Source organism: Oratosquilla oratoria, chromosome 41 (assembly GCF_046742065.1).
Source record: "Oratosquilla oratoria isolate Oo_2021 chromosome 41, ASM4674206v1, whole genome shotgun sequence".
Classification (NCBI taxonomy): Eukaryota; Metazoa; Arthropoda; class Malacostraca; order Stomatopoda; family Squillidae; genus Oratosquilla; species Oratosquilla oratoria.
The window spans coordinates 27,420,843-27,434,696 of record NC_134817.1 but is presented as its reverse complement, the minus strand read 5'-3'; the positions used below and the strand labels follow the sequence as shown (position 1 = coordinate 27,434,696).

Genomic DNA, 13,854 nt, shown 5'->3' with positions numbered 1-13,854 from the left:
TTTTATTATCCTTAATATCTAAGATATAGGAAAAAAGAAATTGCCTGTGTTACTAACTTGGTTTTAATCATTCACACTTTCAGGAGTTGTTAAGTTCAATGGAGTCAGAAGGCTTTTCTCCAAACTTGGGCACCTTGAACAGTGTCCTTGAAGTCTTGTCACAGATGGGTAGTTGGAGGAAGTCTCGTGAAATGTCCCTGAAGGTATGGCAGAAGAACTGTGCCTGTGGTTCTGTCATTTTCATTTTTCTATTGCCCAAAGACGATAACAAGCCAACTCCCCACCACCCTTCCTACCCAACAAACTAAACATCCCATTGGCTGTTATTTTCTATTGCAAAGCTAGGTGGCAAGGTGTGGTAGAGGCACATTACCATATTTTTTTCTTCCCCATATGAGGTCTTGGTGACAAATTTAATTCAATCAGTAGTTTAGGGACTTTAGTGATATGGAACAAATTCACACACCATTCCCTTATGATTGGAGACTAATCTTCAATCAGAAAAGTGCTGATCACTTTAATTTTCTACTACCCCTCTGTTTTGCTACCCTCCGATCTCTCCTTTCCCATTTCTGAGTCCCTCTTCAATATGATATTGACCCTTAGGAATAGAATCACTGATTATTGCTGATGAAATGCCTTTTTCACTCTCATCACATTTGGTTCAGTCAGAGCACACAGCATTCAAAACAAAATAAAGTTTTAGATACCAGTTACACAGAGGGTGCATGACCATATTCCATACTCAATTTGAATCCAGTAACTTTTATGAGCTTATTTTTTCATATAAGTTATTTTTGTTTTATAGTAAAATGATCAATTTTTTTCAATTATTTTGGGTAGATGAAGAGGGAGGTTGTCATATGATGAAGCAATAGAGATAAACAAGTTTTGTCTGTTGGGCCTTGCCATTGAAGTGCTGTGCTGTACTCCTTTGCCCTTCATCTTCAAGATGCTGGGATGGGAGTGTCATTGAATGGGTTTTAACATGTATGAAATGGGTGGGTGTTTTGTTGTGGCCACCCACTTTATGAGGGAGGAAAAGGTCTTTTGTACATATATTTTAAGATGATATTTAGGATATCACAACATAATGGCAGAGCAGAGTTGAGTACCTATGTCTGGAGAGGAGAACCTAGCAGTTGACAGGTCAAATCTTTTTGAATCAGTGTGTGATGTTAGTATTGGCACACAGTCCTATGCTCTTAACCCCTTCCATACGGTGCCGCACATGTAGGCGTCATGGGGAGCGAGTGTATTCGCGAGGCTGCCATATCGGCGTCTTGATTATATTTATTGTAGTCGCCCCTCCATAATGACATTCTTTCTAATTCTTTTGTAATCGCATTTTCTATGGTTATCAAAATTCACGGGTGAAGAGAGAACGATCGATATAAGCGGTGACTATATTTTATGATGCGAGTATTATTACGACACGTCGTATGGCTGGCATTGGTTGCTGCCACCGAGATCTAAGTCCATGACGCCTACGTGTGCGGCACCGTATGGAAGGGGTTAAGCTCTCGCAATACCATTTACATCTAGCCACCTTACAGTGTGGTAATTGATGAAACAAAAGAATTAAGGTTGCTGACTTTATAGATGAATATTTTGTTTGGTCATTCAAAAATATATTGTCATGTTTGTGAGAATTTGTACCTATATAATTTTTATTGAGTTATTTATTTGTAACCTATATTTTACAGGTACTGAAGGAATTCACACGACTTGGTATGGAGCCCTCCTTAGTGACATATTATTATCTTCTTATTATTCACTGCAGAGAGAGTAAGAATCTTGGATTTGTTTTTCTATCTTTAAGTTGTTTAGTAGATGAGGAGGTAAGGGAGTTACCAAATGCTGAAGGGGTGAAGGGTAAACCAGCTCAATTTCTCAGATCCTGCTGTAGATGAGCTGAGCATTACTGCATTGCCCTAATCTTAGCAGTATGGGGACATGGATGACCTTTCATCAATGTTATGCTGAGAGGGGAGGGGCATTGAACGTGCTTTAATTTGTAAATGGTACATACATCCAGAGTGCTTGAGTGCAGGAGCGTTAGATAACATGTTCTTTATTTTCTTAGTGATGATTATATTTTGGGCACTTGGTGTTTGTTGTCAAGGCATTTGTGTTGTTACTGTTTTAGTACTGGGTTAATCTGAAGGGTTAATAGTTTGACTCTTGGGAGGCAAGTTTCTCCTCATCTTGGTAAACATTGACATCATGTACAGGCATCTCTAATTTGTGTTTTGCAGAAGTAAGTCAGTTGAGCTTGCAAGAAATTTATGTCATATAATTTTATTTATTTATTTATTCATTATTTTTATATTATTTATTTGTATATATTTTTTGTCTTTCTTCTCTTCTCTCTATGCTTCCACTCATGGATAGTTTTAATTTTCAGGGGGTCCAGTGAACCATATTTTGTTGGATATACTGGATCACATAAAAGATAAAGAATTTACCATCCAGCATCCAAAGGACACATTCTTTTTCGTAACTGCAATGGATGTCTGCCGAAACCATTTGCAAGTAAGTTGCCATCATGTGCAGAGGAACCTATGCAAATATTCTTTATTAACAAGAATGAATTTCTTTTCTGAGACATGGTTTACTTCCTTAGTAATGATTAATGAATCATTCTAGTGACACTGGCTTTTATGGCATGGAGGGACCAGTATTAGCATGTGGTGGTACTGCAGTCAAATTTGGACAACAATAATTATAATCTCTTGTGATGTATTAAGATTAGTATATTGTAGCCGAGCAAAATGTACTGCAAACAGCAACCACCTTAGTGGAGAACCTTATGTGAAGCCCAAGATTGTGCCATGTAACCACGTATTTATACTACTTTTTATATTTTCCAGGATATGTCTGTTGCACAACAACTGGATCAACTTCTCCATACAGGCAGTAATTATAAATTAATTGGAGACTCTTACAAGGAATCCATCTACTAGTGAGTTTGCGTAAACAGTAAGAATTGATATAACCTCTGAGATAGGTCTTCTAATACCTCAAGTATTAAAGGCACTTGCATGCTTATTTATTTATTTTTATAATTTTGGTTGATGAAATGTGATGTTTTATATGAACTATTTCTTGCCATTGCAGTCGGCACTATTTTGCTCTTGCTTGTGCAGTAGAAACAATTGAAAACATAATGAATTTGTATGATGAGCTAGTGCCCAACATTTATACTCCAGAACCTGGAATCATGGAGGTTAGTTCCTAACTTTCTGTCTTATAATGTGTATGATTATATGTGTGAACTTTCATGCAGTGTTGATAATGTATAGTATTATATTTTGTGAAAGTAAACTATTAGCAAATTGTTTATGGGCAAGTTATAGGATGCCTCATGTATAGTTCTACACATCTTCACAGACTGCACAGCACTGGCAGCACATAGACATACATATAACAAGGGCTTTTTCCCTCTTAAGTGGGAGGTAGCCAAAGTCAAATGGCAAAATTCCACTCCCACCCATTTCCTCCCCATTCACCACCCTCCCTCCTTCCCTCCCTCCCTCCCTCTCATCTTGGCTCCTCCTGCTTGACGGGTCATCTCTGCATCAAGATGCAACACATTCACAGCAAGGCTACTTCATTTAATCAGCAACCCCCTTTCCATCCCCTCATGCAGTGACAATGAAGATGGAGAGAAAGCCCTTCAGGATGTGTCAAAATATCATTCACATAATAACCACTCCCTAAACCACCCATCCCCCAACCACTTCCTTCCATGCATCACAGTATCATCCATACACAGTCATTCTCCACTCACCCCTATTTTCTGCCTTCTCCCTTCCTCAACAGACAGTCCCCTCTTGCTCAGTGCCCCTTTTACCCCATCCATCCATCTCAACCTCAGTTGTCCCCTCATGTTCACTCCATCCACCTCTGCCTTCCACACCTCTTTTACTAATCTTTCTTCATTCATTCTTTCCATTTATGCAAACCATCCACATACTTTCATCAGCCCTATTTCCTATCTCCTTTTCCACCCCAACTCTCCTACTCACCTTGTTTCTCACTCTATCTAACCTTGTAACCCCCACCATACTTCTCAGACATTTCATCTCAAATACATTTAAATTCTTCATCTCATCCTTTCTTATGTTCCATGCCTCTGCACATATAACACATAGGCATGAACACAACATATTAGAGGTGGAGGACCTCTTACAGTAACCCAAGGTGTCATAATCTGGGATACCCAAAAACAACAGACATGTAGAATTACACCAAAAGATGCCTGGCCAATTATCTGCCAGGTATAAATGCCTATGTATCATATAATGACCAATCATTGCACACCAGAAACTTTAAGAATAGAGTACCACAGGGTTCATTTCCATCCCCAACACTCTTTAATCTTTACATGCCCGATATACCCACACCTGACACCTCAGAAATACAATTTTTATTCTTATGCAGATGACATAACAATTACAAGCAGACAAAGCCGCAGAAATACTACATCCATACCTCGACACACTCAACATGTGGTTCACTATAAGTAGACTCAAAATAGCCCCAACCAAATCTACAGCCACACTTCTCACCTGTTGGACAGTGGAACACAAATACATACCACACCTCTCTATATCATGCCACACACATACACCCAAGATTCTTGGTATAACATATGATACATCCATATCAATCAAACAACACATCACAAAAATAAAAAGTAAATGCACACCTAGACTTGACAAGCTTAAATCAATTGTAGGAACAACATTTTGGCAAAACAAAGAAAATATTACTAAAGTAATACAAAGCATACCCTCAGTGATGAATTATGTGAGCCCCACATGGGCCCCTAGTCTCACTAAGATACATTTCAACACCCTGCAGACCATACAAATCAAAGCCTTAGAGACAGTTACATGCTTCACAAATACAACATCTACAGACCATTTACACCATGAAATGAAAGTCCTCAAAGTCAAGGATCACCTTGACATGAGAGGCACACAAACACTTCTTGCAGCCTCCACAAGCACAACACACCCACTGCATTACATAGCAGAACACCCAGACATGCCAAGAAACATCAAAACAACACCTAAATACCTATATCACACACAGATATTCTCCTCTCTTCCTCCACAACCAACAGACACTCACTGCTCCGTCAGCAAATTGAAAGACAATACATGGCTGCATGCCAAACTCCCATATATCCATTCCTCTGAATCCTCTCTCCCCCAAAAGGACAGAATCCACCTGGCCAGACTGCAGTGCAGCCACCATCCAGCCCTTCTAAGCTACCAGAAGAGGCTGGATGACTGCATTGCAGATAACTGTCCAGGATGCAACACTTCACCCCATACTATACAACACATTATGGAAGACTGCATTGTACACAGTCATGCACACCAACAACACAATATACATTCTATAAAGGATTTGTGGGAAAATCCCATTTCAGCCATGGTGTTCCTCAGGGAGATGGGACTGCTTGGCTAGACAGTCCAAGGTGCAACAACAACAGCAACAAATTCCCTTCCTTCTAGCCTGCTACATAAAAATAGACCCATGGCAATACAGTGCAGATTGTAGTCCAGTGGGAAGGCCTGGGGGTTGTTGTTAATTATTTGGGGAGCTATAGATTTGCAGTTCATGTAAGTTGAGGCTACAGTCATTAGTACTAGAATAGTGAATGGATAATTGGTAATCAAATTAGTAACTTCTTTTTTTCCTTTAGGAAATGGTCAAGGCAACTAAAGTACATGGAACTCCTGAGTACCTACCACGTCTTTGGTCTGACATGATCATGTTTGATCATGTTAATAGGGAACGGCTAGTGACTGCAGTTCTCTCTGGTGTGGCTATGCAAGATCTTCCTATCCAAGACAACCCAACCTTAACTGAGCAGTTGTCTACAGTTGTGTGGGATATTTGGACCCGCATTCAAGGACAAGATGAATTTCGCTATAACAAGGTAGTGTATTAGAAATTAAGGTTGTAAATGGTGCACACGGAGTGTAGTGGCCAGGTGAACTGTAGTGAATGTTTCTGGAGATGAGAAACCAGTTGTGAGTGGCCATGCTAAGCCACTTCACAGGGCAAGTAATGACTGGAGTATTATGAAAGTGAATACACAAACACAATCTTTAGTTCAAATCCCGTTAAGATTTATGTTTAGATTATTTGTTTTGTGTTGGGGCATTTTTGGAAGAGGGTTACAATCTTTTTAGGCAGCTGGTTCAGTTCATTGTGTATTGTTTTGTGTTAATAAATGTGGTGCAATCTAAGTGGCACAAAGAGGGACAGTTGTTGCTCTAATAAGCAATGTATGCATGTGTAATGGGTCTAGTGTAGCTAGGGTATTTGGAAGAACCTGGGTTGGTTTTGACATCACCAGCTTGCAAAAAAAAAGGGAGGGCAGGCAATTGTGAACTGATCTCCTTAATAGATGAAGTGAAGGTGTAACTCCTGACACTTTAGTAATTATAGATCAAGGTTTATAAGGCACTAGTTTAAGAGTGAATTGGATAGGTATATGCTTTGACTCAGCCACTCGCTTGTAAAGGGGGAAAGGCTTGTCGGTATGTATGTATTTGGCTGCATGTTATTGCAAGGTTAAAATCTGCTCGGTAGCATGCAGTTGATACTTTAGGGTCCATATGGGGTGACCCTATAGATCAGAGCCACACATCATTTTGTCTGCGATAGAGGAAATCTCAATTCATAGAGAAATGATGCTACTTTATTATTCTGCAGCTGTCCCTCCATTATGCTATTCCCCCCAACTCATAACCACATCAGTATGACTTAATTTCTCACACGCAGCATCGGCTGCCAAATGGATGATTCATCACACTACTCACACTATAAAATATAAAGAGAGAAAGGGAAAGTAAGTCAAGTAGAGAAGAAAAGGTAAAGGCACGGATGGACAGATCTTGACAGAAGAGGAGGTGGTAAGGGGAAGATGGGCAGAGTATTTTAAAGAGCTGTTGAATGTGGAGGAGGATAGGGAGGGGCTGGTTCAGTGGAAGGCACAAAGGAAATGACGGTGATGAGAGAGGAAAATGGAGGAGAAATAAGAAAAAATGAGGTATAGGTAGCACTGTATGGGGAAGAAACATGGAACATAAGAGAGGAAGAGAGAAGGAGTTTGAATGTGTTTGAGATGAGGTGTCTGAGAAGTATGATGGGGGTTACTAGGCTAGATAGAGTGAGAAATAAGGAGGTGAGGAGGAAAACAGGGGTGGTAAGGGAGTTGGGAGATAGGATTGATGAAAGAGTATTAGGATGGTTTGGACACATGGAGAGAATGAGTGAAGAAAGACTAGTAAAAGAGGTATGGAAGACAGATGTGGAGGAAGTGGACATAAGGGAGTATCCTAGGATGAGATGGATGGATGGGGTGAAGGGGCTTTTGGGAAGAGGGGAATGTCTGTTGAAGAAGGACGGGAGAGGACAGAAGACGGGTGAATGGAGAATAGTTGTATATGGATGATGCTGTGATGCATGAGGTGGAATGGATGGGGGATGAGGTAGTATGTGTGAGAAAAATTTGACGCAGCCTGAAGGGATTTCTCCCCGTCTTCTCCTTTTCTGCATGGGGGGGACGGAGAGGGGGTGTTGTCGATATAATGAAGCGGCCTTGCTGTGGATGTGCTGTGTCTTACGACACTGCCTCTGACCCAGGGCAGTGGACAGGGTGCAGGGATGACCTGTCATCCAGGAGGTGCTAAGATAAGAGGGAGGGTGGAGGGGGGTGGAGTGTATTTAGGGATGGAATGGGTGGGAATGGTTTTATGCCTTATTCTTTTTGGCTACCTGTCTTGTAAGGGGAAAAAAGCCTTGGTATATGTGTGTATTTATAGGTAGCTTTGAAAATTATGAGAACAGGTAAGGCTCCTGGATTAGATGGGTGTCATGCAGAATGTCTGAAGAAGGGAGGTACAGTAATAGAGGACTGGCTGATGAGGTTGTTGAATGTGTGTCTAAGGGAGGATAGAGTGTCATAAGACTGGAGAAGTGCGTGTATAGTTCTGCTTTACAAGGGAAAAGGGGACATGTGAGTGTAGTAGTTTTAGAGGGATTCATTTGTTGAGTGTAGTTAGGAAGACTTATGGGAGGGCTTTGATTGAGTGGATTAGGAAAGGAACTGAATGGAGTAATTGGTGAGGAACAGTGTGGGTTTAGGAAAGGTAGGGGTTGAGTGGATCAGATTTTTGCAATAAGGCAGATAGGTGAAAAAGCTTTAGGAAAAGGTAAGGATGTTTTTTGGCCCTTTATAGATTTGGAAAAGGATTATGATAGGAACGCACTGTGTGAGGTTTTGCAGATATATGGGACTTGGGGAAAGGTTTTAAGGGCAGTCAGGAGCTTTTATGAGAATAACAGAGCCTGTACTAGAATGGAAAGTTGTTTGAGGTAAAGGTGGGGCTTCATCAGGGCTGTGTCATATCACCATGGCTGTTCAGTGTATACATGGACATAGTGGTGTGGGAGGTAAAGGTGAGGGTAAGGTGTAGGGGTGTTAAAAAAATGGAGAAAGTGGAAGGTAAGCCAGTTGTTTGCTGATGACACTACACTTGTGGCAGGATCAGAGGAGGGAGTAAGGGGGTTAATGATGGAATTTGGAAAGGTATGTGATAGGAGAAAGTTGGAGGTGAATGTGGGTAAAAGCAAGGTGATGATATGTACAAGGGTAGAGGATGGCAGTGAGTTGGAAGCCAAAGAGAAGAGAGGCTGAAGGAAGTGGATAGCTTTAGGTATTTGGGGTTGCATATGGAAGGAAAGGGAGGAATTGGGGTGAAGGTAAATTTTAGATTGAGAGAAGCAAGTAAATACCTTGGGGGATTAAAAAGTGTTATGAGAAATAGGTAACTGGGAATGGATGCAAAGAGGAGGTTGTGTGAAGGGATAATTGTGCCAATGGTATTGTATAGGGCAGAGACATGGAATTTAAGAGAAGCAGAGAGGAAAAGTTAAAGGTGTTTGAGATGAAATATCTGAGAAGTATGGAAGAGGTTATTAGGTTGGATAGAGTGAAAAATGAAATGAGGAGGAGAGTGGGAGTGGAAAAGGAGATGGTATGTAGGACTGATGAAAAAGTATTGGGATGGTTTGGACACATGGAAACCATGAGTGAAGATTAGTAAGAATGTGGAAGGCAGAGGATGATGGAGTGAACTTGAGGGGATGACCAAAAATGAGATGAATGTATGGGGTGGAAGGGGCATTGAGCAAGAGCAGAATATCTGTGAGGAAGGAAGGGAGAAGGTAGGAGATAGGGATGAATGGAAAATGACTGTGCACCAATGATACTGTTATGTAAGAAAGGGAGGAATGGGGGCAGTAGGGGTGCTTATATGTGAATATTTTGATGCAGCCTGAAGGAATTTCTCAATGTCTTCTCTTTTTCTGCATGAGGGGATGGAGAGGGGGGTTGCCTATTAAATGAAGCAACCTTGCTGTGGATGTACTGTGTCTTACTGCATTGCATTTGACCCAGGGCAGTTGGAGGATGCAAGGATGATCCCTCATCAATGAGGAGCTGAGATGGGAGGGTGGAACAAGTGGTGGGAGTGAAATGGATGGAAATAGGCACATGCTTCTGACTTAGCTACCCTCCTTATAAGGGGGAAAGAACTATTGCTATATAGATAGAGTTCATTAGGTTTTAAATATTTCTCTAGGGATTAATTGTTTGTTTACAGATTACTTGGACTGGCAAGATGCTTGGGGATGTGTTATCTGTGTTAGTCAGGTGCAACAACTACAAGAAAGCAGTGGTAGTAATGAATGAGGTAATGAGTATACCAAACATTGTGGTTGGAGTTTTACCTCTCGGCGCTCTTCAGGTACTTCTTACATCAGCATTTGAACACAGAGATGCTAAAATGGCCCTGGTAAGTTAACCTTCTTGAAGTTTTATTCTAACATTGTGTTGGAATTTAATTTACTTAGATTCACATGCAAGCAGTCAATCCAGAGGGAGACCTATGTTTTTATGACCCTGAACTTTGAACTGTTATGGGGACCCCTTTACAATAGAGAAAGAAATTGCTTCACCATTACTTACCCAGGATTAGAGCCCTGAAGTCTAAGTTTCATTAGTTTAGTGGTAGATCTTCCACTAAATTGATCAAGTAATTCATAGTCTCAGAACTTTTTTGTATAGGAGAGAGACAGACAGACAGACAGAAATATACAGACAGAGACAGACTTTTACTCTGCAAATCAATGCATCTGCAGAAAAATATTTTTGACCATCCTTCAAATGTTTCCTGTAGATTACAGTGTTGGTAACTGTAGATGAATACACACCATTTGCATCCATGTGTAGGCATTTTTGGATGAATGAATTTATAATCTGTACTAAATACATGAGAGTAGTAGAGCATGTGTTAGGATTAGAAATGGAGAGAGTGAGTGGTTTGAAGTAAAGGTGGGACTTCGTCAAGGATGCGTTATGTCGCCCTGGCTGTTCAACTTATACATGGATGGAGTGGTGCGAGAGGTGAATGCTAGGGTAGTGGGTCAGGGATTGGAGATGGTTAAAGAAAATGGAGAAAAGTGGGAGGTGAGCCAGCTGTTGTTTGCGGACGACACTGCGCTTGTGGCAGGGTCAGAGGAGGGATTGAGGAAGCTGGTGGCAGAGTTTGGGAGAGTATGTGATAGAAGAAAGCTAAAGATAAATGTGGGTAAAAGTAAGGTGATGAGATGTACAAGGGGTGAAAGTGGCAGTAGACTGGAAGTGAACATTAAGGGAGAGCGACTGGAGGAAGTGGATAGTTTTAGATACTTGGGTGCAAGTGTAGCAGGAAAAGGTGGAGTGAAGGTGGAGGTAGAATGTAGATTGAGAGAAGCGAGTAAATGCCTTGGTGGTTTAAAGAGTGTAATGAGGAATAGACATTTGGGAATGGATGCGAAGAGGAGACTGTATGAAGGAGTGATTGTGCCAACAGCACTGTATGGGGCAGAAACGTGGAACATAAGAGAAGAAGAGAGAAGGAGTTTGAATGTGTTTGAGATGAGGTGTCTGAGAAGTATGGTGGGGGTTACTAGGCTGGATAGAGTGAGAAATGAGGAGGTGAGGAGGAGAACAGGGGTAAAAAAGGATTTGGGAGATAGGGTTGATGAAAGAATATTAGGATGGTTTGGACACATGGAAAGAATGAGTGAAGAAAGACTAGTAAAAGAGGTATGGAAGGCAGATGTGGAGGGAGTGAACATGAGGGGACGTCCTAGGATGAGGTGGATGGATGGGGTGAAGGGGGCTTTGGGGAAGAGGGGAATGTCTGTTGAGGAAGGAAGGGAGAGGACGGAAGACAGAGATGAGTGGAGAATGGTTGTATATGGATGATGTTGTGACTGCATGAGGAGGAATGGGCGGGGGGGTGGGGGGTGGGGTAGTATGTGTGAGTGAATTTTGACGCGGCCCGAAGGGATTTCTCCCCGTCCTCGCCTTATATGCAAAGGGGGACGGAGAGGGGGGGTCGCCGATTAAATGAAGCGGCCTTGCTGTGGATGTACTGTGTCTTGCGACACTGCTTCTGACCCAGGGCGGTGGGCAGGGTGCAGGGATGACCCGTCATCCAGGAGGTGCTCAGATGAGAGGAAGGGTGGTAGGGGTGTGGAGGGTATTTAGGGATGAAATGGGTGGGAGTGTTTTTGTGCCTTTCCCTTTTTGGCTACCTCCCTTGTAAGGGGGAAAAAGCCTTGGTATATGTATGTATGTATGTATGTACTAAATACAAGAGTAGTTAGTGACAGAGTCTGGGAGGGTATGTGAAAGAGAAAGTTGGGTAAAAGTAAGGTGATGAGATTACAAGGATAGGAGATGGCAGCGAGTTGGAAGTAAGTCTTAAAAGAGAAAGGCTGAAATGGATAGCTTTAGGTATCTGGGGTTGCCTGTGGCAGTGAAGGGAGGAGTGACAGTTAGAGTAAATTATAGACTGATAGAAGCAAGTAAATGCCTTGGGGATTAAAAAGTGTCATAAGGAATAGGCATTTGGGAATTGATGCAAAGAGGTGACTATATGAAGGGGTGATTGTATTGACAACACTGTATGGTGCAGACTTGGAATTTAAGAGAAGCAGAGAGGAAAAGTTTAAATGTGTATGAGATGAAATGTCTGAGAAGTATGGTAGGTGTGACAAGGTTGGATAGTGACAAATGAGGAGGGGAGCGGGGGTGAAAAAGGAGATGGTATATAGGGCTGATGAATAAGTATTGGGATGGTTTGGATGCATGAAAGAATGAATGAAGAAAAATTGGTAAAAGAGGCATAAAAGGCAGAGGTAGGGGGAGCGAACTTGAAGGGACAACCGAGGATGAGATGGATAGATGGATGGGGGTGAAAGAGACATTGAGGAAGAGGGTAATGTCTGTGAGCAAGGAAGGGAGAAGTCAGGAGATGGGGTGAATGGAGAATGGCTGTGTATAGATGGTACTGAAGGGAGTGGGGGCTAGGGAGTAGTTAAGTGTGAATGATATATTGATGCAGCTTGAAGTGATTTCTCCCCGTTTTCTCTTTGTTTGCATGGTGGAATGGAGAGAGGGTGTCACTGATTAAGTGAAGCGGGCTTCCTGTAGACGTGCTGTGTCTTGATGCATTGCTTCTGACCCAGGGCAGTGGGCAGGATACAGGGATGACCCATTGTCCTTGAGGAACTAAGATGAGAGAGAAGAAAGGGTTGTGGGTAGGACTGAAATGGGTGGGAGTGTGTACTTGACTTTTGACTTACTTTCCTTGTAAAGGGGAAAAAGCCCTTGGTGTATAAATAAACATACAAGAGTTACATGTAATAATACTTTTCTATCTATCTAGACCAAGGGGTTCTTTTCCCTCATAAGGGATGTAGCCAAGTCAAAATGCACACACATGTTCCCATCCATTATACCCCCATCCACCACCCTTGCCTCCCTCTCATCTTAGCTCATAGTGTTGCAATAATACAGAGAATTTTTTTTTATATACCTTTTTTCAGAATGTTACATCGTATGCTGCAGATTCTGGTTTTCCTGAAGCTGGCGACTTTGCTGTGCAATTAGTGAATTCAATCCCATTGTCAGTGCAAGAGAGAGCCAAGCTAACCACCATTGTAGGAACTGATCTTGTTGCACAGGTTGAGAAAAGAAATGAAGAGTGAAAATATATGTAGTATGATGCCCAAGAGCTATAATGTTCATAGTTTCCTTGTTAGTTGATGGTGTAAATACGAGTTATACTGGAAAACTTATGTACAGTTGTACAGGATAATAAATACTGTTGAGTCTTATTGAAAGTCTGTTTATCCTTTTTCTATCAAGGCATCACTCTACTTTTATTTTATTGTAGGTCTAAGTGACATACATACACATACCAAAGGCTTTTTCCCCCTTACAAGGGAGGTAGCCAAAAACAAAGGCATAAAAACCACTCCCACCCATTCCATCCCCACATACTCCACTCCCATTCACTCCCTTCCCTCCCTATCTTGGCTCCTGGAAAAAAAAAATTGTAAGTTGAGAGAGAAATATTACAGACCATCAAGTCTTTTAGTTTTGCATTGTGCTAAAGGCTTTTAACATTGTTTTTTCTTTTCTCAAATGTGTAGTCAAAATGTTCCCAGACTGTCCATGAACCAAAGAAACCATGCTGGACTGTTAATTGCATTCATGAGGAACAAGCAGTGATGGCTGTTGCTGTTGTTATCATTCTCCAGACTGTATGGCCAAGTAGTCCCATCTCCCTGAAGAACACCATGGCTGGAACAGGGTTTTCCCACTAATCCTTTATAGAATGTATATTGTGTTCTTGGAGTATGTTATTGTGTACAATGCAGTCTTCCATAATGTGTAGAATAGTATGGGGTGAAGTGTTACATCCT

The 13,854-nt window shown here is 41.6% G+C and overlaps 1 protein-coding gene across 1 annotated transcript in view; it reads left to right on the top strand.

Annotated features, from left to right (window-relative positions):
- LOC143021073 (small ribosomal subunit protein mS39) overlaps window positions 1-13,257 on the top strand; it is a 25,597-nt gene extending 12,340 nt beyond the window's left edge. Inside the window, exons 8-15 of the mRNA XM_076178315.1 lie at window positions 84-203; window positions 1,707-1,788; window positions 2,408-2,535; window positions 2,874-2,965; window positions 3,121-3,229; window positions 5,723-5,959; window positions 9,696-9,887; window positions 12,973-13,257. Coding sequence (XP_076034430.1) covers window positions 84-203; window positions 1,707-1,788; window positions 2,408-2,535; window positions 2,874-2,965; window positions 3,121-3,229; window positions 5,723-5,959; window positions 9,696-9,887; window positions 12,973-13,134 — 1,122 coding nt within the window. The 3' untranslated portion in view covers window positions 13,135-13,257. The remainder of the gene's footprint in view (window positions 1-83; window positions 204-1,706; window positions 1,789-2,407; window positions 2,536-2,873; window positions 2,966-3,120; window positions 3,230-5,722; window positions 5,960-9,695; window positions 9,888-12,972) is intronic.
- The last annotated feature ends 597 nt before the right edge of the window (window positions 13,258-13,854 follow it).